This window comes from Pseudophryne corroboree, chromosome 2 (genome assembly GCF_028390025.1).
Source record: "Pseudophryne corroboree isolate aPseCor3 chromosome 2, aPseCor3.hap2, whole genome shotgun sequence".
NCBI lineage: Eukaryota > Metazoa > Chordata > Amphibia > Anura > Myobatrachidae > Pseudophryne > Pseudophryne corroboree.
In genome coordinates, this window is record NC_086445.1 from 216610882 (window position 1) to 216637010 (window position 26129).

Here is a 26129-nt window from a genome sequence, read left to right on the forward strand (position 1 = left end):
TCCACCATCTCAGCTCCCTGTGTACTTTGTGGAGGCAATTGCTGCTGGTCAATGTCTCCACGGAGGAATTGATTATAATTCATTTTAATGAACATCATCTTCTCCACATTTTCTGGATGTAACCTCGTACGCCGATTGCTGACAAGGTGAGCGGCGGCACTAAACACTCTTTCGGAGTACACACTTGTGGGAGGGCAACTTAGGTAGAATAAAGCCAGTTTGTGCAAGGGCCTCCAAATTGCCTCTTTTTCCTGCCAGTATAAGTACGGACTGTGTGACGTGCCTACTTGGATGCGGTCACTCATATAATCCTCCACCATTCTTTCAATGTTGAGAGAATCATATGCAGTGACAGTAGACGACATGTCCGTAATCGTTGTCAGGTCCTTCAGTCCGGACCAGATGTCAGCATCAGCAGTCGCTCCAGACTGCCCTGCATCACCGCCAGCGGGTGGGCTCGGAATTCTGAGCCTTTTCCTCGCACCCCCAGTTGCGGGAGAATGTGAAGGAGGAGATGTTGACAGGTCGCGTTCCGCTTGACTTGACAATTTTCTCACCAGCAGGTCTTTCAACCCCAGCAGACTTGTGTCTGCCGGAAAGAGAGATCCAAGGTAGGCTTTAAATCTAGGATCGAGCACGGTGGCCAAAATGTAGTGCTCTGATTTCAACAGATTGACCACCCGTGAATCCTTGTTAAGCGAATTAAGGGCTCCATCCACAAGTCCCACATGCCTAGCGGAATCGCTCCGTGTTAGCTCCTCCTTCAATGTCTCCAGCTTCTTCTGCAAAAGCCTGATGAGGGGAATGACCTGACTCAGGCTGGCAGTGTCTGAACTGACTTCACGTGTGGCAAGTTCAAAGGGCATCAGAACCTTGCACAACGTTGAAATCATTCTCCACTGCGCTTGAGACAGGTGCATTCCACCTCCTATATCGTGCTCAATTGTATAGGCTTGAATGGCCTTTTGCTGCTCCTCCAACCTCTGAAGCATATAGAGGGTTGAATTCCACCTCGTTACCACTTCTTGCTTCAGATGATGGCAGGGCAGGTTCAGTAGTTTTTGGTGGTGCTCCAGTCTTCTGTACGTGGTGCCTGTACGCCGAAAGTGTCCCGCAATTCTTCTGGCCACCGACAGCATCTCTTGCACGCCCCTGTCGTTTTTTAAAAAATTCTGCACCACCAAATTCAAGGTATGTGCAAAACATGGGACGTGCTGGAATTTGCCCATATTTAATGCACACACAATATTGCTGGCGTTGTCCGATGCCACAAATCCACAGGAGAGTCCAATTGGGGTAAGCCATTCCGCGATGATCTTCCTCAGTTGCCGTAAGAGGTTTTCAGCTGTGTGCGTATTCTGGAAACCGGTGATACAAAGCGTAGCCTGCCTAGGAAAGAGTTGGCGTTTGCGAGATGCTGCTACTGGTGCCGCCGCTGCTGTTCTTGCGGCGGGAGTCCATACATCTACCCAGTGGGCTGTCACAGTCATATAGTCCTGACCCTGCCCTGCTCCACTTGTCCACATGTCCGTGGTTAAGTGGACATTGGGTACAACTGCATTTTTTAGGACACTGGTGAGTCTTTTTCTGACGTCCGTGTATATTCTCGGTATCGCCTGCCTAGAGAAGTGGAACCTAGATGGTACTTGGTAACGGGGGCACACTGCCTCAATAAATTGTCTAGTTCCCTGTGAACTAACGGCGGATACCGGACGCACGTCTAACACCAACATAGTTGTCAAGGCCTCAGTTATCCGCTTTGCAGCAGGATGACTGCTGTGATATTTCATCTTCCTCGCAAAGGACTGTTGAACAGTCAATTGCTTACTGGAAGTAGTACAAGTGGGCTTACGACTTCCCCTCTGGGATGACCATCGACTCCCCGCAGCAACAACAGCAGCGCCAGCAGCAGTAGGCGTTACACGCAAGGATGCATCGGAGGAATCCCAGGCAGGAGAGGACTCGTCAGAATTGCCAGTGACATGGCCTGCAGGACTATTGGCATTCCTGGGGAAGGAGGAAATTGACACTGAGGGAGTTGGTGGGGTGGTTTGCGTGAGCTTGGTTACAAGAGGAAGGGATTTACTGGTCAGTGGACTGCTTCCGCTGTCGCCCAAAGTTTTTGAACTTGTCACTGACTTATTATGAATGCGCTGCAGGTGACGTATAAGGGAGGATGTTCCGAGGTGGTTAACGTCCTTACCCCTACGTATTACAGCTTGACAAAGGCAACACACGGCTTGACACCTGTTGTCCGCTTTTTTGTTGAAATACCTCCACACTGAAGAGCTGATTTTTTTGGTATTTTCACCAGGCATGTCAACGGCCATATTCCTCCCACGGACAACAGGTGTCTCCCCGGGTGCCTGACTTAAACAAACCACTTCACCATCAGAATCCTCCTGGTCAATTTCCTCCCCAGCGCCAGCAACACCCATATCCTCCTCATCCTGGTGTACTTCAACACTGACATCTTCAATCTGACTATCAGGAACTGGACTGCGGGTGCTCCTTCCAGCACTTGCAGGGGGCGTGCAAATGGTGGAAGGCGCATGCTCTTCATGTCCAGTGTTGGGAAGGTCAGGCATCGCAACCGACACAATTGGACTCTCCTTGTGGATTTGGGATTTCGAAGAACGCACAGTTCTTTGCGGTGCTTTTGCCAGCTTGAGTCTTTTCAGTTTTCTAGCGAGAGGCTGAGTGCTTCCATCCTCATGTGAAGCTGAACCACTAGCCATGAACATAGGCCAGGGCCTCAGCCGTTCCTTGCCACTCCGTGTGGTAAATGGCATATTGGCAAGTTTACGCTTCTCCTCCGACAATTTTATTTTAGGTTTTGGAGTCCTTTTTTTACTGATATTTGGTGTTTTGGATTTGACATGCTCTGTACTATGACATTGGGCATCGGCCTTGGCAGACGACGTTGCTGGCATTTCATCGTCTCGGCCATGACTAGTGGCAGCAGCTTCAGTACGAGGTGGAAGTGGATCTTGATCTTTCCCTAATTTTGGAAACTCAACATTTTTGTTCTCCATATTTTAATAGGCACAACTAAAAGGCACCTCAGGTAAACAATGGAGATGGATGGATACTAGTATACAATTATGGATGGACTGCCGAGTGCCGACACAGAGGTAGCTACAGCCGTGGACTACCGTACTGTACTGTGTCTGCTGCTAATATAGACTGGTTGATAATGAGATGTAGTATGTATAAAGAAGAAAGAAAAAAAAAACCACGGGTAGGTGGTATACAATTATGGATGGACTGCCGAGTGCCGACACAGAGATAGCTACAGCCGTGGACTACCGTACTGTACTGTGTCTGCTGCTAATATAGACTGGATGATAATGAGATGTAGTATGTATAAAGAAGAAAGAAAAAAAAAACCACGGGTAGGTGGTATACAATTATGGATGGACTGCCGAGTGCCGACACAGAGGTAGCTACAGCCGTGGACTACCGTACTGTACTGTGTCTGCTGCTAATATAGACTGGATGATAATGAGATGTAGTATGTATAAAGAAGAAAGAAAAAAAAAACCACGGGTAGGTGGTATACAATTATGGATGGACTGCCGAGTGCCGACACAGAGGTAGCTACAGCCGTGGACTACCGTACTGTACTGTGTCTGCTGCTAATATAGACTGGTTGATAATGAGATGTAGTATGTATAAAGAAGAAAGAAAAAAAAACCCACGGGTAGGTGGTATACAATTATGGATGGACTGCCGAGTGCTGAGTGCCGACACAGAGGTAGCTACAGCCGTGGACTACCGTACTGTACTGTGTCTGCTGCTAATATAGACTGGATGATAATGAGATGTAGTATGTATAAAGAAGAAAGAAAAAAAAAACCACGGGTAGGTGGTATACAATTATGGATGGACTGCCGAGTGCCGACACAGAGGTAGCTACAGCCGTGGACTACCGTACTGTACTGTGTCTGCTGCTAATATAGACTGGTTGATAATGAGATGTAGTATGTATAAAGAAGAAAGAAAAAAAAAACCACGGGTAGGTGGTATACAATTATGGATGGACTGCCGAGTGCCGACACAGAGGTAGCTACAGCCGTGGACTACCGTACTGTACTGTGTCTGCTGCTAATATAGACTGGTTGATAATGAGATGTAGTATGTATAAAGAAGAAAGAAAAAAAAACCACGGGTAGGTGGTATACAATTATGGATGGACTGCCGAGTGCCGACACAGAGATAGCTACAGCCGTGGACTACCGTACTGTACTGTGTCTGCTGCTAATATAGACTGGATGATAATGAGATGTAGTATGTATAAAGAAGAAAAGAAAAAAAAAACACGGGTAGGTGGTATACAATTATGGATGGACTGCCGAGTGCCGACACAGAGGTAGCTACAGCCATGGACTACCGTACTGTACTGTGTCTGCTGCTAATATAGACTGGATGATAATGAGATGTAGTATGTATAAAGAAGAAAGAAAAAAAAAACCACGGGTAGGTGGTATGCAATTATGGATGGACTGCCGAGTGCCGACACAGAGGTAGCTACAGCCGTGGACTACCGTACTGTACTGTGTCTGCTGCTAATATAGACTGGTTGATAATGAGATGTAGTATGTATAAAGAAGAAAGAAAAAAAACCACGGGTAGGTGGTATACAATTATGGATGGACTGCCGAGTGCTGACACAGAGGTAGCTACAGCCGTGGACTACCGTACTGTACTGTGTCTGCTGCTAATATAGACTGGTTGATAATGAGATGTAGTATGTATAAAGAAGAAAAAAAAAACCACGGGTAGGTGGTATACAATTATGGATGGACTGCCGAGTGCCGACACAGAGGTAGCTACAGCCGTGGACTACCGTACTGTACTGTGTCTGCTGCTAATATAGACTGGATGATAATGAGATGTAGTATGTATAAAGAAGAAAGAAAAAAAAACCACGGGTAGGTGGTATACAATTATGGATGGACTGCCGAGTGCCGACACAGAGGTAGCTACAGCCGTGGACTACCGTACTGTACTGTGTCTGCTGCTAATATAGACTGGTTGATAATGAGATGTAGTATGTATAAAGAAGAAAGAAAGAAAAAACCACGGGTAGGTGGTATACAATTATGGATGGATTGCCGAGTGCCGACACAGAGGTAGCTACAGCCGTGGACTACCGTACTGTACTGTGTCTGCTGCTAATATAGACTGGATGATAATGAGATGTAGTATGTATAAAGAAGAAAGAAAAAAAAAACCACGGGTAGGTGGTATACAATTATGGATGGACTGCCGAGTGCCGACACAGAGGTAGCTACAGCCATGGACTACCGTACTGTACTGTGTCTGCTGTTAAAATATAGACTGGATGATAATGAGATGTAGTATGTATAAAGAAGAAAGAAAAAAAAAACCACGGGTAGGTGGTATACAATTATGGATGGACTGCCGAGTGCTGACACAGAGGTAGCTACAGCCGTGGACTACCGTACTGTACTGTGTCTGCTGCTAATATAGACTGGTTGATAATGAGATGTAGTATGTATAAAGAAGAAAGAAAAAAAAACCACGGGTAGGTGGTATACAATTATGGATGGACTGCCGAGTGCCGACACAGAGGTAGCTACAGCCGTGGACTACCGTACTGTACTGTGTCTGCTGCTAATATAGACTGGATGATAATGAGATGTAGTATGTATAAAGAAGAAAGAAAAAAAAACCACGGGTAGGTGGTATACAATTATGGATGGACTGCCGAGTGCCGACACAGAGGTAGCTACAGCCGTGGACTACCGTACTGTACTGTGTCTGCTGCTAATATAGACTGGTTGATAATGAGATGTAGTATGTATAAAGAAGAAAAAAAAAAAAAACACGGGTAGGTGGTATACAATTATGGATGGACTGCCGAGTGCCGAGTGCCGACACAGAGGTAGCTACAGCCGTGGACTACCGTACTGTACTGTGTCTGCTGCTAATATAGACTGGATGATAATGAGATGTAGTATGTATAAAGAAGAAAGAAAAAAAAAACCACGGGTAGGTGGTATACAATTATGGATGGACTGCCGAGTGCCGACACAGAGGTAGCTACAGCCGTGGACTACCGTACTGTACTGTGTCTGCTGCTAATATAGACTGGATGATAATGAGATGTAGTATGTATGTATAAAGAAGAAAGAAAAAAAAAAACACGGGTAGGTGGTATACAATTATGGATGGACTGCCGAGTGCCGACACAGAGGTAGCTACAGCCGTGAACTACCGTACTGTGTCTGCTGCTAATATAGACTGGTTGATAATGAGATGTAGTATGTATAAAGAAGAAAGAAAAAAAAAACCACGGGTAGGTGGTATACAATTATGGATGGATTGCCGAGTGCCGACACAGAGGTAGCTACAGCCGTGGACTACCGTACTGTACTGTGTCTGCTGCTAATATAGACTGGATAATAATGAGATGTAGTATGTATAAAGAAGAAAGAAAAAAAAAACCACGGGTAGGTGGTATACAATTATGGATGGACTGCCGAGTGCCGACACAGAGGTAGCTACAGCCGTGAACTACCGTACTGTGTCTGCTGCTAGTATAGACTGGATGATAAATAATGATATAAAAAATATATATATATCACTACTGCAGCCGGACAGGTATATATTATATAATGACGGACCTGCTGGACACTGTCTGTCAGCAGAATGAGTTTTTTAATTTTTATAGAATAAAAAAACACCACACAAGTCACACGACGAGTGTACTTTTTCAGGCAGACATTCAATCACAATATACTATACTGGTGGTCAGTGTGGTCAGGTCACTGGTCACAGTGGTCAGTGGTCAGTCACACTGGCAGTGGCACTCTGGCAGCAAAAGTGTGCACTGTTTAATATGTACTCCTGGCTCCTGCTATAACCTATAACTGCTCCCCAGTCTCCCCCACAATTAAGCTGTGTGAGCACAGTCAGATATTATACATAGATGATGCAGCACACTGGGCTGAGCACAGATATGGTATGTGAGTGTGACTGAGTCACTGTGTATCGTTTTTTTCAGGCAGAGAACAAGAACAGAACGGATTATTAAATAATAATAAATTATAAAACTGCACTGGTGGTCAGGTCACTGGTCATCAGTCACTAGTATAACTCCTCCTAAGCTCCAGTAAGTAAATGAAGTGTCTCACTCTCACTCTCCTATCTATTTTAATTTCTAAACGGAGAGGACGCCAGCCACGTCCTCTCCCTATCAATCTCAATGCACGTGTGAAAATGGCCGCGACGCGCGGCTCCTTATATAGAATCCGAGTCTCGCGATAGAATCCGAGCCTCGCGAGAATACGACAGCGTGATGATGACGTTCGGGCGCGCTCGGGTTAACCGAGCAAGGCGGGAAGATCCGAGTCGCTCGGACCCGTGTAAAAAAACATGAAGTTCGGGCGGGTTCGGATTCAGAGAAACCGAACCCGCTCATCTCTAGTAAATACAACATAATTAGACATTAATAAATCTACAGGTATGCCTTTCTGGAGGGGTATTTCTGCAGGTACTGGGAACCTGGCGCAATAATAGGTAATGATGATAATATCAGCAACACTATAGAGCTACTTCTGATCAGCTTATTGTGGGCCAAATTCATCATGGATCGCTATTCAGAGAAATTGTCTGCAAGTAGAAAGGCGCCACCCTGGCAGGAAGAAAAAAACGCCCCGTGCAAGTTTGCGAATGCACAGATGCATATGCAGTTCCCGAAACTTACGAAGAATCTTTGCCGTATGTGCAAATGTGAGTAGGTCTGAGGCTGCCACTAATCTGCGACTGAGATGGCTTGGAAGCAGTCTGCGCTGACGTCAGAGACCCTCCCCAAAAATCGCCTGGGCACGCCTTCGTTTTTTGTGACACACCCAGAAAACGACAGGTTTCCGGCCAGAAACGTTGGCTTCCTGCCAGTCAAACAGTGGCTACATTGCGATTACGATCTGCATGTATTTTCTGCAATGCAAACGATACGCATGCGCAGTCGTTCAATAATCGCTCTAATTGCGATTTCTCTGAATAGCGATCCATGCTGAATTAGGTCCAGTATACGGAACCCTCTAACTGATAGCACTTACAGTAAATCATTGGACTCTCAGCAGGGCCGAAACTAGGATTTTCATCACCCGGGGCAAGGCAGTAATTTGGCTTCCCCTCTTCCCTGTCAGATTTAAATAATCAGATTATCAAAAAAAATTAAAAAAGGAGATACTATTGGAAAATATTACCCTATGTGCCTCAAATACCCTATGCGTCACATGCCCCACCAGCATGTTCAACTACATGCTCCTCTGTCTGATATACATTGCACTATGGTGGTCATTCCGAGTTGTTCGCTCGCTAGCAGTTTTTAGCAGCCGTGCAAACGCTATGCCGCCTCCCACTGGGAGTGTATTTTAGCTTAGCAAAAGTGCGAACGAAAGGATCCCAGAGTGGAGGCATAATTTTTTTGTGCAGTTTTAGAGTAGCTCAATACCTACTCAGAGCTTGCGATGACTTCAGACTGTTTAGTTCCTGTTTTGACGTCGCAAACACGCCCTGCGTTCGCCCAGCCACGCATGCATTTTTCCTGGCACGCCTATGTTTTTTCGAACACTCCCTGAAAACGGTCAGTTGACACCCAGAAATGCCCACTTCATGTCAATCACTCTGCAGCCACCAGTGCTACTGAAAAGCTTTGCTAGAGCTTGTGTGAAACGACATCGTTCGTTGTAATATTACTTCGCGCGTGCGCATTGCGCCGCATACGCAGAAGTGCCGTTTTTTTGCCTCATCGCTGCACAGCGAACGAATGCAACTAGCAATCAACTCAGAATGACCACCTATATCTTTACTCTTCATCACTGCACTACATTCCCCTATCCACTGCACTACATCACTATACTACATCCCCTAACCGCTGAACTACATCACTGTACTACATGCCCATATGCACTGCACTACATACCCTATATGCTGCACTACATCACTACACTACATCCCCTTATATGCTATACCACATCAGTTTACTACATGCCCCTATATACTGCAATACATTACTACACTACATACCCTATATGGTACACTACATCACTACACGGGTGGTATTCATGTGATCGCCGGTCAGCTGACCGACAGTCACATGACCTCCTCCACCAGCCCGACGGGTAACTATCCCGATGGTCAGCATGCCGACCAACAGGGACTATTTCCACTCGTGGGTGTCCACTACACCCATAGAGTGGGAATAGAACCCGTGGCGACCGCAGGTCGTCACCGAGCCTGCAAGGGGCTTGCTGCACTCGCCCCTAACCGCCGGGATCCCGGCGTCAGTATGCTGCCGGGATCCCAGCGTCGGTAAGCTGACCGGCGGTCAGGAGATCGCCGGTCAGCAGTACTACACCCCACTACACTACATTCCCCTATAAGCTACACCAAATCCCTCCGTCTGGGAGGCAAAGAGGAGGTTGATACTGCTAACTGGGAGCACAGTGTGCTTCTATAGCTTGTATAGTGCACCGCACGCTAGTTGCAGCACTGCATGGCAAAGAAAAGCGTTTAAGACAGTAGCCGACATAGGAGAGATCCCAGGTACTGGAGTTCACCTGCACAGTGTTGGAGCCAGCTGCGGGCAGACAAGTGGTTCAGAGACATTGCCCCGGGAGCTGTCTGCTGTCTCACTGGAGCAGCACAGCACTGCCGGTAAAAAAAACAACAAAAACCCTGCTCCTCTGTAACTCCTTTGCGCCCCCTCAAATCCTGCACCCGGGGCGCATGCCCCCTTAGCCCCCCCTAGTTACGGCCCAGCTCTCAGCTATTACTATATATTAAGTCGCAGTTCACTATTCCATTACTTTCTTGGCATTTCCATTTGGAGTATTGCATGAATAAAAATTCCAATTTGATTTTTACAGGGATAAATAACAGATGTATAGGTGTTTATATTTAATTCAATTTTTTTGGGAAAACTTGACTTTCATATTTATTGATATCGCTGTGAATACAATATTCTGTCTAGTGTACACATTACTTCATTGTGTACAAATTTGGTAATCTAATTTTTGCATTTTCTGCTAGCAGCGTCAAGCTATATGTCTAAGCTATATTGGAGAGTAAGGATACACATTGATATTCCTGACATATTTGCAGATATGCCTGACGCATGAATTTTTTGCTTGTGTCTTTTCCTAAACACGTTCTCTGCCCAAATGCAACCAACTCTTAATGAGTTCCAGGGCTAGTTTTACAAAGTTATGGCTCTCCATGGGTTTGACCTGGAATTTTAAAGAGGTTATAATATTAAGTGCAAACCTCTTTGTGTTTTCATAAATCTAGCCCCAGTATGTTTTTATTATGTATGTACTTTTATTATATTTTATCTGGAAAATTGTGGGAACATTTAAAATTCTGGTATATGTCGGGCAATATTTTACAAATACATTAAATTGCATGATGTGTCAGTTCTACTGCTTTGATGAGTTAAATCCATACTGCAAATTCATGTAATGGTATTTAAAACATAGTAAACTAAAACTGGCTGTAAATGGCTCTATGTCCAAATAGATTCAGTTTGATATCCTGGCTGATGGGATGTCGATGGTCAGAATACTGACGCCGGCATACCGAAAGTGTAAATACTGACAGGGGGGACCTAAGACTGTTCCCCCCTATCCTGCACCCCTTAACTCTAACCTTCCCTTTCTGCAGCCTAGGCCCAGTGGTGCAGGTAGAAACAATATCTTAGTGGTACTGTGTGCGTGCGCCGAATTGGTGTGGCCACATGCCACATGGGGCATGGCCAATGAAAATAGGGGCGTGATACACATATGGGTGGCCAGATACACATATGACCCAGATAGTGCAGTGCCAGATACACATATGCCCCCAATAGTGGCAGATACACATATGCCCCCAAGAGTGGCAGATACACATATGCCCCCAATAGTGGAGTGCCAGATACACATGTCCCCACAGTGCCAGATATGCCCCCACTGTGCCATATATGCCCCCCAGATACACACATGCCTCCCCGTGCAAGGTACACATATGCCCCCATAGTGCCAGATACTGTATGTCCCCACAGTGTCAGATACACATATGCCTCCCCAGTGCCACATATGCCCCATAGTGCCAGATATGTCCCCACAGTGCCAGATACACCCCCTCGTGCTACGCACCTGCCACTCACCCCTACTATGAGGGGAGGAGTAATGCTGTGATTAGCAGGTATCATTTTGGCTCCACACTCTCCCATACACCTGAGAATCATGGCATTATACTGTGAGGAGCAGGGCCTAATGATACACTTTACCTGGCTGATGGCACCTGCACTGCATTTTCTATGATGGTAAATGTAATGCTGGGCATGCACGGTCAGACTGACATACAGCCTGTAACCCATCACATATCATTGGTATACCCCGTGAGATATCTCACAGTGGTATGGCCACACAGTTTCTGAGTTCCTCCCCTAGCAGAAGACATTTCCCCGATCTTCGCCAGTGAAGGAACAGGGATAATGTCCATCAGTCGGCCAAGGTAGTGCATACACTGCCTGATGCAGAGGACTTGGAACTTCAAATTATTGCATTGGATGGACATGCTGGACAATCCATCATGTCTGACCAATTGGTTACTCACATACAATGTAAATTATCTGGCCGATCTGCCAATATCAGATGGATCACCGAAATAATTCTATAGTGATAGTGTATGCCCAGATGTTTGTGCTAATTTGGATGGTATTACAGAAAGCAAAGCATTTTATGGTATGGATTTAATATTCAATGCAATGGTAAGTTGGTATCTGAAAGTTGTATACAATGGTAGAAGACTTGCAGCACCTGGCTAGTTCCTAACCATTTCCCTTTTATCCCGAAGATGAGAACTTTGAATTCATCATTGTGTCTAGTACCGGTCAAACATGGCATTTTGAAACCTGCAGTTTTGAGGAAAGAGATTCTTGGGTACAAGCCATTGAAAGCCAGATCCTTGCAAGTCTGCAGTGCTGTGAAAGCAGCAAAAACAAGGTAACCGTGACACATAAAGATAACGTATCTGTAATAGTAACATATCTCCATTGTATCACTTTTCTCTGTCTCAAAATATCTTGCAATGTTAGTCACACTACAGTACAGTACATTGCAATGTTAGGCACACTACAGTACAGTACATTGCATTGCAATGTTAGGCACGGTACAGTACAGTACAGTTCATTGCAATGTTAGGCACAGTACGGTACAGTACATTGCAATGTTAGGCACACTACAGTACAGTACAGTACAGTACATTGCAATGTTAGGCACACTACAGTACAGTACAGTACATTGCAATGTTAGGCGCGGTACAGTACAGTACAGTACATTGCAATGTTAGGCACAGTACGGTACAGTACATTGCAATGTTAGGCACACTACAGTACAGTACAGTACAGTACATTGCAATGTTAGGCACAGTACAGTACAGTACATTGCAATGTTATGCACACTACAGTACAGTACAGTACATTGCAATGTTAGGCACAGTATGGTACAGTACATTGCAATGTTATGCACACTACAGTACAGTACAGTACATTGCAATGTTAGGCACAGTACAGTACAGTACATTGCACTGTTAGGCACAGTACGGTACAGTACATTGCAATGTTATGCACACTACAGTACAGTACAGTACATTGCAATGTTAGGCACAGTACAGTACAGTACAGTACATTGCAATGTTAGGCACAGTACGGTACAGTACATTGCAATGTTATGCACAGTACAGTACATTGCAATGTTAGTCACACTACAGTACAGTACAGTACATTGCAATGTTAGGCACAGTACAGTATAGTACATCGCAATGGTAGACACACTATAGTATAGTAAAGTACATTGCAAAGTTAGGCACAGTACAGAACATTGTCTCTTCACAAAATAAAACAAACACTTGGAAAAAATCCTGAATTCTGCTTCAAAGTTTGTATAGTGGAACATCTAACCTTGAGCAAATGCATTGTAATTATGTATGTATCATCATAGGATGCCTGTCTCTGTAGTACTGTACTGTAGGTGATGGTTACACTTAAATATTAAGTGAGTGAAGGATTTAGCTATGGTTTTTGAAGTTATGTGAATTGAGACTTCTACGAACTTTATTGTATTCTTCACCTTTTTTTCTTCCAAAAAGAGGTGACTAGATTTGTGATAACAATATTTACATAAATTGTTATTTCAATGAGAAATGGTTTCTCTGTGTTTCTTTCTTTACACTTTGCACATACTTCTCATCTCTTCCTCTTTGTGCACATTGGCTTAAAATCTCAAAGGTCCAAATTCTGTGGATAATCGGTGTGCAGCTGTACAAAAGCTAGCATATAAATATTTCTTTCTACTACTTCACTGGACAGCAATGTGTGAATTAGGCATATACAATAGCTTCACATCTTTTCGAAACAATAAAAACCTTGCTGATGCAACGGCTTTACATTATCAGAATATACCTTTACTAAGTTGCTAATAAATGTGTTGAATGTACTCAGGGGTGGATCCAGAACAAAATGACAGGAGGCACTATGGCAGGAGAAGGAAGCGGGTGTTATTTGGCACGTGTTCCTTGCAACAAGGATATAGGGAGACATTTACTAAGCAGTGATAAGAGCGGAGAAGTGAGACAGTGGAGAAGTTGCCCCATCAACCAATCAGCAGCTCTGTATAATTTTATAGTATGCAACTTATAGATGTTACTTCAGTGCTGATTGGTTGCCATGGACACTTCTCCACTGGCTCACTTCTCCACTCTTATCACTGCTCAGTAAATGTCCCCCATATAGTCTTGCAACAAGCGTGGCCTCAAAGGGAATGCCTTATCCTTATGATGGGGAAAGGGTGATGCCTTGGAAAGGCAGAGGGTGACAGGAGAGAGATAGTGATGTGCAGATAGTGAAATAGAGGAGAGGCAAAGGATGAGGCAGTATGAGACAGAGAAGCAGCAAGTGACAGTGAGAGGCAGAGGGTGACAGGAGACAGGTAATGGGTGATGGGGGGAGGAAGTGGGTGACACCAGGGGGAGGCTGTGGGTAACAAAGAGTATGATGAGGGGAAAGGCAGTGGGTGACAGGAGAGAGAGGTGACTGGGAGCAACAGTGGGAGACAGAGAGGCAGTGGGTGACAGGTAATGGTTACAGGAAAAGGCAGTGCATCACAGGAAAAAGGTGATGGGGAGACGCAGTGGATGCCAGGGAGAAGGTGATGGGGAGAAGCAGTAAATGACAGGGAGAGAGTGCCAGGAAGAGGCAGTGGGTGACAGAGAGAAGCACAGGGTGATGAGGAGAGAGTGATGCCTTGGAGAGGCAGAGGGTGACAGGAGAGAGACGGTGATGGGGAGATAGTGATGCAGGGAAGAGACAGATGGTCAAACAGTAGGTGACAGGGACAGATAGTGGAAGATGCCAGAGCAATGCAGTGGGTGACGTAAAGGACGATGGTGAGAGGCAGAGGGTGACAGAAGAGAGAGATGATGGGGACATATAGTGGGAGACAGGCAGTGGGTGTCAGGAAAGGGTGACTGGCAATGGGTGACAGGGAGGAGGTGACGGGGAAAGGCAGTATTTGACATGGAGGGACAGAAGGTGACTGGAGAAAGAGGGTGATGGTGAAATAGTGACGCAGTGGAAGGCAGTGGGTGATAGGGGAGGTAGTAGGTGATAGGGAGAGGCAGTGACTGGCACTGGGTGATAGCAGGAGGCATTGGGTGGCAGAGAGGCAGTAGGTGACCATGAGAGGAAATGGGTGGCAGAGGATGACAAGGAGAGGCAGTGGATGACGGGGAGAAGAAATGGATTACTCGGAGTGGCAGTAGGGGACATTGGCAGTCAGTGACTAAGGAACAAGCACTATGATGCTTATAAAGCAGTGCTACCTACCCTCTCACCCCACCACCACTCACCCCACCCTATCTGAGGACTACAAGGACACTATCCCCTTCCTACAAGGACACTTATCCTTTCCCTTCTCCTGTCAGTGCACATGTAGCAGCCTCACTCCCTCCTCCCCCCAAACTGTGTTCGACTTTATCAACTTCAGATCCAGGATTAACACTTACTGGGAGCGGGAGCTACCTCTTTCACCTCAACACCGCTGGCTACTTCTTGATGCAGCGCCACCCACCCTGCTGCAGAGCCCAGAGCAGGACATATAAGCGCGGGGGGGGGGCAGCGGTAGCAGCGCAGATTCTAGGGGCTAGATGCGCCATCGCTTGGAAAGTGATCAAATGGACAAAGAAAAAGTACCGGCCAACCAGCTCCTAACTGTAATTTTTTTAACACATCCTGTTACTATTGTAACTATGCTCTATTTGAAGACAGTTCCCCCACAAGGCCCTTTGGAGAGACATAGAGAGAGTATGCCAGCACACACCCCAGCGCTATATGACCCAGGAATCACACAGTAACGTAGTGTCAAGCCAGTAGCTGCTGTATATTTGTTTTTACGCCAAATGTATGTGCCCCCCCTCTCTTTTCACCCTCTTCTATCGTGCTTCTGCAGGGGAGAGCGGTGCTGTGGAAAGAAAATGGCACTGGTGAGTGCTGAGCAAGAAGCCCCGCCCCCTCAGCGGCAGGATCTGTCCCGCGATTTTGTGTAAAATAATGGCGGGGGCTCATGCATATATACAGTGCCCAACTGTATATATGCCCACTTTGCCAAGAGGTCTCTAATTGCTGCCCAGGGCGCCCCCCCCTGCGTCCTGCACCCTACAGTGACCGGAGTGTGTGGGTGTAATGTGGGAGCAATGGCGCACAGCTGCAGTGCTGTGTGCTACCTCATATGAAGACTGGAGTCTTCTGCCGCCGCTTTTGAAGTCTTCTTGCTTCTCACGCCGGCTTCTGGCTCTGCGAGGGGGACGGCGGCGCGGCTCTGGGATCGGACGACCAAGGGTGCGTTCCTGTGTTCGATCCCTCTGGAGCTAATGGTGTCACGACCTATCCGCAGTTAGTAGGTTTGCTTCTCTCCCCTCAGTCCCACGTAGCAGAGAGTCTGTTGCCAGCAGATCTCTCTGAAAATAAAAAATCCTAACAAAATACTTTCTATCTAGCAAGCTCAGGAGAGCTCACTAAAGTGCACCCAGCTCATCCGGGCACAGATTCTAACTGAGGTCTGGAGGAGGGACATAGAGGGAGGAGCCAGTGCACACCAGTATTCCTAATTCTTTCTTAAAGTGCCCTGTCTCCTGCGGAGCCCGTCTATTCCCCATGGTCCTTACGGAGTCCCCAGCATCCACTACGGACTACGAGAAATAGATTTACCGGTAAGTAAAATCTTATTTTTTTAACACATCCTGTAACATGGTAGTTAGGAGCTGATTGGCTGGTACTTTCTCTCTCAATTTTATCACTCTCCAAGCGATGACGCATCTAGCCCCTAGTGCCCTGGGCCCTAGTGCTGCTGGTTCCTCCTAGTCCCCGCAAGAAAACAGGCACTCACTGAGTGCACTCTAAATAAATAAAACATCTCCTAAATGAGAGGGAGTGGGGGGCACATGCCTTGGTGCCCATCCCCCAGGATCCACCTATGAATGTACTCATAGTCTAGTGTAACAATTTGGAAGTGCACTCATCTAATATATTTTGACATCTCTTATTTTAGGCTCGCATGGACAGCCAAAATGAAGCTGTAGCCATCCAAGCTATCCGGAATGCAAAAGGGAATAATTTCTGTGTAGACTGTGGTGCGCCAAGTACGTGTCCAATTCTTTACTGTTAAAGTGTTCCTATCTTTTACACATGCGGGAGGCGCCATTGTGAGGTCTGGTCCAATATTTATGAGAATACACTATCAATCTACTTCAAATGCGTGACATTAATAATTAGGCACTTCATGGTATTTTCATAAATATGTTTTCCTCCTCCAAAATGTCTCTGTCGTGTATATGGTGTTATGTTGCATATTCACTGTTCAAACTTTTATGACCACAAGTCACTGGCAGTGATCAATATGTTCTTGTGGATTTGTGGCCTGATTCAGAAATTTACTTTTAAGGCCCATCTTTGGACGCAGCTGCTGTGTGAAAATATGCTAACCTCCATTTTGCGTGTGCAGCCTGTTGCCGCCCCATCATCGCCTCAAAAGTCTGCAGCCTGTCAATCATCACTTTCATGAACATTGGTTGATCCTGCAAAATGGCCTCCATTGGAAAATTCTAATTAAAACCAAATGTTTTTTCTTTTGTTTTTTTTGGTGGAATTATGTGAGATAATACTAAATGCCATTTGTTACTGACATGCTATGTAACCATTGATTTACTCACTTGTGTTAATGACTAATGCCCCGAAACAATGTAAACTTGGGGATTTAAAATAATAAGGCTACTATATTCTGAACTATAAATATTTGTACCCACTAGATCCCACCTGGGCCAGCTTGAATCTGGGTGCCCTAATCTGCATTGAATGCTCAGGAATTCACCGGAACCTTGGCACACATTTGTCCCGTGTCCGTTCTCTGGATCTGGATGACTGGCCCTTTGAATTGACGCTAGTCTTGAACTCTATCGGCAATGACGTAGCCAACAGTATCTGGGAGATGACAACCCAAGGTCGTACTAAGCCAAGCCCTGATTCCTCCAGGTAATGTGCTTTTTTTGCTCATACAATTGTGATTTTAAGCAGTTTTAGCAAACTAAATAAAATGAATATTTATGATTTCTCTTACGTCCTAGAGGATGCTGGGGTCCACACATTAGTACCATGGGGTATAGACGGGTCCATAAGGAGCCATGGGAACTTTAAGAGATCAATAGTGTGGGCTGGCTCCTCCCTCTATGCCCCTCCTACCAGACTCAGTTTAGAAAATGTGCACGGAAGAGCCGGTCACAGCTAGGAGAGCTCTTAGGATTTTAATTAGATCTGTAGGCACAGGAAGGCTGCTGGCAACAGCCTTCCTGCTTCGTGGGACTTAGGGGGGGAGTAGGAACCAACTCTAGAAGTTAATGGTTCTCTATCTCCGCTGACAGGACACTGAGCTCCTGAATGTGATGATCGCAAGCCCACGAGGCGACCGCTCACTCCCGCAGCACGGCCGCCACCCCCTAACAGAGCCAGAAGTAAGGAGAGTGGTGAGTATAGCGCCAGCGTCCCGGTTAGCGGGTCACCGGCGGGTATGGCGGCACAAGGGTGGGAGTGCAGCTCTGACAGGCTGCGCTCCAGGAAGGCTCAGCAACACTCCGTGTAGGCGCTTGGAGGGGCGTCCTGGGCCAGCGCAGTCACCCTAAACTGGTCACAGACGCTAACAGGGGCTAATCCCGCTGTTAGCATAGAGACCTCCGGCCAGTATAATCAAATTTGTGCGGGAAGCCGCGCGCCATTGCGGGGGGCGGGGCTTCTTCTCAGAGCAGATCCAGCACTCACCAGCGCCATTTTCCTCCCTGCAGACACAGAAGAAACACTGACAGGGAGCGCTGACCCTCTACATCACTCCCCCCCGCCCGTCTATAACACCCTGGCACCGCAGTAACTGGAGTTAAGTGTTAGTAATAATCAACCTATTAAGGTTGGTTTCTCAGCGCCGGGCTTTTATCATAACAACTGCTCCAAAGGGCGCTGTGTGGCTGGCTCCTTAGACTCCGTGACTCTCTGAAGGTACTCTGGGGGGAAACTGTATCTGACATTTTCCTGTGTGTGTGTGTGTGTGTGTGTGTGTGTGTGTGTGTGTGTGTGTGTGTGTGTGTGTGTGTATCCCACATTACCATGTCTAAGGACTCTGTGTCCTGTGCTGCAGAGTGTTTATCTTCTCCTGAGGAGTCTATCCCATGTACTCAGGACTGCAATATACTGTCTCAGCCTTCTGAATCCGAACCCCCATGGGTGCATTCTTTAAGGGGAATGATATCCCAGATTTCTACAAGGATGTCACTGAGAAAGAGGCGCAGTTTTTGAGGAAATCTGTGGAGGCGTTACAGTATTTGGCCCCCACTACTTCATCAAAATCCCACCTACATACCCACAAAAGCGTCCACTTGCCCAGATAATGCAAGCTGACACTGATACCGACGGTGATGGGGATATGCAGGGAGGGGATGCATCCCTTGCAAAAGGGGTGCAACTAATGATTGAAGCCATTAGGGATGTTTTACACATTTCTGAGACCGTACCAGAACAGGTGGAGGAATCTTATTTTACAGAAAGTAAGAAATCCTCGCTTACCTTTCTGGCTTCCAAAGAGTTAAACTCTTTGTTTCAAAAATCCTGGGAAAACCCAGAGAAAAAATTCCAGATCCCAAAAAGGGTTCTCATTGCTTTCCCTTTTCCTGAAGATTTTAGAAAAAAGTGGGAAAACCCACCTATAGTTGATGCATCTCTATCTAGGTTGTCAAAAAAGGTGGTTTTACCTGTTCCTGGTTCAACCACTTTAAAAGAACCGGCTGAACGCAAGATTGAGACTACACTCAAATCACTATACACAGCTAATGGCATCGCCATACGGCCCACTATTGCTTGTGCGTGGATTTCTAAAGCTATAGTAAAGTGATCAGGCACATTGCTAGAAGACTTAGATACTATGGATAGAAGTGACATTGATTTATTCTTACGTCACATACAGGATTCTGCAGGGTTCATGGTGGAGGCCATGAAGGACCTTGGCATGCTGAATGCACGGGCTACTGCTATGGCGGTTTCGGCGCGCAGAGGACTCTGGCTACGCCAATGGACTGGGGATGCGGAATCCAAGAGAAGCGTGGAGAACCTACCATTCACAGGTTATTCTCTGTTTGGAGATGCTTTGGATGCATGAATCTCCACGGCAACTGCGGGTAAGTCAACTTTTCTTCCCTCAGCAACACCACCGGCTAGGAAGTCTTTTCCTTTGCCTACACTGCAGTCCTTTCAAACCCCCTACCACCCTCTTTAGAGGAGGTCGGGGAAAGTACAAAAAACCTGCGCCATCAGGTTCCCAGGAACAGAAGCCAGGTTCTGCTTCCTCAAAATCTTCAGCATGATGGTGGACCTCCCTGCCTGGAGATCAGGCAGGTGGGAGCAAGACTAAAAGTCTTCAGTCACGTTTGGGCGTCATCATGCCTAGACCCCTGGGTAAAGGATGTTGTGGCACAGGGATACAGACTGGAGTTTCAACAACTCCCACCTCACAAATTCTTCAAATCAGGCTTACCAGTTTAGTTGACAGACAGCGCTATCCTACAGGAAGTGATTCAAAAATTGGTTCAAACAAATGTCATTGTTCTTGTTCCACTCCACCTACGACACAAGGGTTATTACTCAAACCTGTTTGTGGTACTGAAACCAGATGGTTCGGTAAGGCTGATATTAAACCTAAAGTCATTGAACCCCTACAAGATGGAGTCTCTGAGAGCGGTGATCTCAGGTCTGGAGCAGGGGGAATTCCTGGTATCCCTGGATATCATACCTTCACATTCCGATCTCACTGCCTAACCAGGCTTATCTCCGATTTGTGCTGCTGGACTGTCACTATCAGTTTCAAGCACTGCCATTTGGCCTTTCCACAGCACCAAGGGTATTCACCAAGGGCATGGCGGAGATGATGCTACTCCTCCGAAAACAGGGTGTGAACATAATTCCATATTTGGATGATCTGCTGATAAAAGCGTCTTCAAAGGAGAAGTTGTTGCAGAGTATTGCTCTCTCAACTCGTCTACTCCAGGATCATGGGTGGATCCTGAATCTTCCAAAGTCATATTTGGAGCCGACAAGGAGACTGCCCTTTGTGGGAATGATACTCGATACGGAAGTACAGAGGGTGTTTCTACTGGTGGAGAAAGCGTTGGTGATCCAATCAATGGTCCGGGAACTCCAGAAACCGGCCAGGGTATTGGTTCATCAGTGCATTCGTCTTCTAAGGAAGATGATTTCCTCCTACGAGGCTCTTCAGTAAGGAAGGTTCCATGCGAGGTTCTTCCAACTGAATCTCCTGGACAAATGGTCAGGATCACACCTTCACATGCACCAGCGGATATGCCTGTCGCCAAAAGCCAGAATTTCTCTCCTCTGGTAGCTACAAACATCTCACCTACTCGAAGGCCGCAGGTTCGGGATTCTGAATTGGATCCTCCTAACCATGGATATAAGCCTCAGAAGTTGAGGAGCAGTCAACCAAGGGGAAAACTTCAAAGGAAGGTGGTCCAGTCAGGATTCTCTCCTTCCAATAAACGTTCTGGAACTGAGGGCCATTTACAATGGCCTTCTACAAGCAGCACATCTTCTGCAAAATAAAGCCATTCAGGTTCAGTCGGACGTCACAGCGGTGTCCTACATAAACAGACAGGGCGGAACGAAGAGCAGAGCTGCGATGTCAGAGGTAACAAGAATCCTCCTCTGGGCAGAAAAGCACGCGGTGGCACTGTCAGTAATCTTCATTCCGGGAGTGGACAACTTGGAAGCGGACTTCCTCAGCAGACACGATCTCCATCCAGGAGAATGGGGCCTCCATCCGGAGGTGATCGCATAGGTGACAAGCCGATGGGGGGTCCCTCTGATAGACATGATGGCCTCTCACCTCAACAAGATGCTTCGGAGGTACTGTTCCAGGTCGAGAGACCCACACGCAGTGGTGGTGGATGCAGTAGTCACTCCGTGGATGTTCCAGTCGATGTATGTGTTCCCTCCACTTCCACTCATCCCAAAGGTTCTCATGCTCATAAAAAGAACAAGAGTTCAGGCGATCCTCATTGCTCTGGACCGGTCAAGACGGGCTTGGTCCGTGGATCTTCTGGAATTAGTGCTGGAGGATCCGAGGCCTCTTCCTCTTCGTGAGGATCTTCTCCAACAGGGGCGTTCGCCTATCAAGACTTGCCGCGGCTACATTTGACGGCATGGAGGTTGAATGCCAGATCTTAGCTCGGAAAGGCATTCTGAAAAAGGTCATTCCTACCCTGATACAGGCTAGGAAGGGAGTAATGTCAAAGCATTACCATCGAATTTGGAAAACGTATGTGTTTTGGTGTGAATCCAAGAAGTTTCCTACGGTGGAGTTTCAACTTGGACGGTTTCTCCTCTTTCTGCAAGCAGGTGTGGATGTAGGCCTACGCTTGGGCTCCATAAAGGTCCAGATTTCGTCCTTGTCCATTTTCTTCCAGAAACAATTGGCAGTTCTTCCTGAGGTTCAGACATTCTTGAAAGGGGTTCTGCATATTCAACCACCCTTTGTGCCTCCTATGGCACCTTGGGATCTTAATGTGGTGCTGCAGTTCCTGCAATCGGATTGGTTCGATCCTTTACAGAACATGGACGTCAAGTTTCTTTCTTGGAAGGTGGTCACTCTGTTGGCATTGGCGTCTGCTCGACGCGTGTCAGAATTGGGGGCGTTGTCCTGTAAGAGCCCCTATTTAATTTTCCATGAGGATAGAGCTGAGCTCAGAACGCGCCAGCACTTTCTTCCAAAGGTTGTGTCAGCCTTTCATCTTAATCAACCTATTGTTGTGCCAGTGGCTACTGACTCCTCAATTACCTCAAAGTCCTTGGATGTTGTGAGGGCTTTAAAAATATATGTGAAGCGAACTTCTCGTCACAGGAAGTATGACGCTCTGTTTGTCCTTTATGATCCCAACAAGATTGGGTGTCCTGCTTCTAAGCAGACAATTTCTCGCTGGATCAGGTTCACTATCCAGCATGCTTATTCTACGGCAGACTTGCCGTGTCCAAAATCTGTTAAGGCCCACTTTACTCTTAAAGTGGGTTCTTCTTGGGCGGCTACCCAGGGTGTCTCGGCTCTTCAGCTTTGCTGAGCAGCTACTTGGTCAGGGTCGAACACGTTTGCTAAGTTCTACAAGTTCGATACTTTGGCCTACGAGGACCTAAAGTTTGGTCAATCTGTTCTGCAGGAACCTCAGCACTGTCCTTCCCATACTGGGAGCTTTGGTACATCCCCATGGTACTAATGAGGACCCCAGCATCCTCTAGGACGTAAGAGAAAATAGGATTTTAATTACCTACTGGTAAATCCTTTTCTCGTAGTCCGTAGAGGACACCCGCCCAGTGCTTCATATTCCTGCATTGTTAGTTGGTTCAGTTTGTTAGTTCAGCCGTTACTGAATCGTTCCAAGTTGGTTAGCTTGGCTTTCTTTTTGTTGTACATGTGAGCTGGTGTGAATCTCACCACTATTTGTGTATTTCCTTCTCTCGAAGTATGTCCATCTCCTCGGGCACAATTTCTAGACTGAGTCTGGTAGGAGGGGCATAGAGGGAGGAGTCAGCCCACACTATTGATCTCTTAAAGTGCCCATGGCTCCTAATGGACCTGGCTATACCCCATGGTACTAATGTGGAATCCAGCATCCTCTACGGACTACGAGAAAAGGATTTACCGGCAGGTAATTAAAATCCTATTTTTTAATTTACCAAGTCATAAAACTATTTTGATGAACTTTGTGGACAGATTTGCTGTTGCTTTTACTGCTGATACAGAATACCTATCTGTTTGTTTTTAATCCTAGTTTTCTCTTAGAACTTAGAACATCCTGCAAATGCTTAAAAGGACTCCTCTCAAGTAATTTTACCACAGAGTCTGGAAACCAGTCGCCTGAACTTAATGTTTCATATTTGCATTTGTAATATCTACTCTGATTAGAAGGGGTTAAATTGTAACAATAATACCCCAAAGAGTATGCTAATATAAAAAGTAACCAAATATACAAAAAAAGTATACTGTTGCCAATAGCAACCAATCAAAGTCTAGCATTTATTTCTGTATATAATCCTAAAACAGAGACTAATTGGTTGCTATGGGAAACACTTCCATTTGACTGTTTTAGAAGCTTTAGTACCACTATATGTGTAGTTCTAATGTAATTAGAGAGCTCTCTCATCAGCGATACTTGGAGAACAGGAAGCTATGTTGGAATATGCGGCATTATCTCTGTAAATGTGGGGTCTCAGATGAGGGTCCACCACAATATAGGGCTAAAGCAGCTGTGGGGGGACATAAAACTCATAATTATTACCAGTTATTTATATAGCGCACACATATTCCGCAGCGCTTTACAAAGAATATTTGGCCATTCACATCAGTCCCTGCCCCAGTGGAGCTTACAATCTATATTCCCCATCACATGTACACACAGACACATTCACGCTAGGGTTAATTTTGTAGGGAGCCAATTAATCTACCAGTATATTTTTGGAATGTGGGAGGAAACCCATGCAAGTACGGGGAGAATATACAAACTCCACACAGTTAGGGCCATGGTGGGAATCGAACCCATGACCTCAGTGCTGTGAGGCAGTAATGCTAACCATTACACCATCCGTACTGCCCATAAGGATGACTTTCTATTTAAGTATGTTTAAAATCATACTAGTTCCTATAGAGTACTGACTATAAGAGGAAAGATACTTTTCAGAAATATTATTTTTCAGAACATATTCCATTTTAGGGCCTTATTCAGAGATGTACTCATAATACATTCGCAGCTGACAATGTGTAATCAGATACTGTGCGAAAATATGTAAATGCCACCGCCGCCTGGATATGTAATAAGACCTCCACCAGCAGGTTTGCAGATCCCAGCGGCTGCATAGAAAGACGCAGAATCTGTTGCAGATCAGTCCATTATTGAACTTCTAAGTTGCCCTATGGCTGCGCAGCATTCCTGCAGGAAGTAGGAACATTGCAGCTGATAATCGCTCAACTGTGAAAAATTTGAATCAGGCCCGTAGTGTCACGTATCCTTAAAAATATAAAGTTAAGCAAAAATAGGCATAATTTCCAGTTTATTACATGTACCGGTCTTAAGAGCTAAAAGTTATTATTATGATTTTTTTTCTTCTTCAGGGAGGAGAGAGAATCTTGGATAAGGGCGAAGTATGAGCAGAGGTTATTTTTGGCACCACTGAAAAGCCCCGGTATCCCATTGGTGAAGCGACTCTTTAGAGCAGTTCAAGAAAAAGACTTAGGCAACGTCTTACTTCTCCTAGCGCACAGCAACAAGGAGCAGATCAATGGCCTCACAGGAGACCGGGACCGACGCACAGTGCTCCATGTGGCCTGTGAGCTGCCCCATGTGGTGATCACACAACTGCTTGTCTGGGTGAGGTTCTGCGTTAGTGTTGATTCACAATTTCTCTTTCCATTGCATTGCCTTCTAGGGCTATGGTTTTTATTTCCTTTAACAAAATGTAATTGCGGTAGAGCAGGTTCACAGATAATCTTTTGGGTGTTTTCCTGTAGTTTCATTTGTTTGTCCATTGCTAAGTAGTTTTTATAATGATAAAGAATGAGATTATGCACCAAGCCTGGTTTTGCATATTATTATTATTGCCATTTGACAGCTGTGTGTCAAAACCGCTTGCAAAACCTGCCACTTAGTAAATATGGGTTGGGTATGTGTGACCGGTGGTCAGGAGACCGCCGGTCACAATACCGACTGTGGGATCCCAGCATTTAGATGCCCGGCAGGGAAGGGAAGCGAGCGCAACGAAGCCCCTTGCGGGCTCGCTACGCTTGCCACGCTGCGGGATCAGTGGCAAGCTGTACTCGCCGCAGGTTCTATTCCCACTCTATGGGTTTCGTGGACACCCACGAGTGGGAATAGTCCCTGTTGTCTGACCGTCGCTGTAGTGAGAGTTCGGGATGTAGGTGCCGTTATTGTGACCGGTGTTCTCCTGACCACCGGCGACATAACTTACATCCCATAAATCTAGCTCTATGTGTCTGTAAACACCACAAGCAAGGAATGCAGCCCCCCCAATCCCCCCCCCAGTAAAATCTGCCACCACCCCAGCGAGTCTGTGCACAGGCAGTAGCTTTCTATTGGAAGCCCTTCCTGCCAATCACTCACAGGACAGGCAACTCCAGGAAGAGGTGTTTTCTCCCCCTGGGACCACTAGTCCGGGCCACGATTAACAGAGAGAGGGCTTCCAATGGGAAGCCACTCCCTGCCTTACCCGGCTTTTATGGGCTGTAGGAGGTGCAGTCCTAGAAACTGGTGTTGTGTGCATACGCGGTCCCGGAACCTGCCAGATCCATTGCGCAGGCGCCAGGACTGAGGGACACTGCTTGTGTGGATGTGCAGGTCCCGGAGCCTGCCGGATTCACTGTGCAGGTGCCGGTACTGGCGGGGATGCTGCTCACGCGCATGTGCTGGTCCTGAAGCCTGCCAGAATAATGCAGTTGAAGGGACTGTGGACT

At 46.3% G+C, this 26129-nt stretch overlaps 1 protein-coding gene across 2 annotated transcripts in view; it reads left to right on the plus strand.

Moving 5' to 3' along the window:
- AGAP2 (ArfGAP with GTPase domain, ankyrin repeat and PH domain 2) overlaps positions 1–26129 on the plus strand; it is a 355861-nt gene that overhangs the window by 321116 nt on the left and 8616 nt on the right. For both annotated transcript variants that reach the window (XM_063952311.1, XM_063952312.1), the window contains 4 exons: positions 11872–12020; positions 16620–16710; positions 17377–17599; positions 24774–25029. In XM_063952311.1, coding sequence (XP_063808381.1) covers positions 11872–12020; positions 16620–16710; positions 17377–17599; positions 24774–25029 — 719 coding nt within the window. The remainder of the gene's footprint in view (positions 1–11871; positions 12021–16619; positions 16711–17376; positions 17600–24773; positions 25030–26129) is intronic.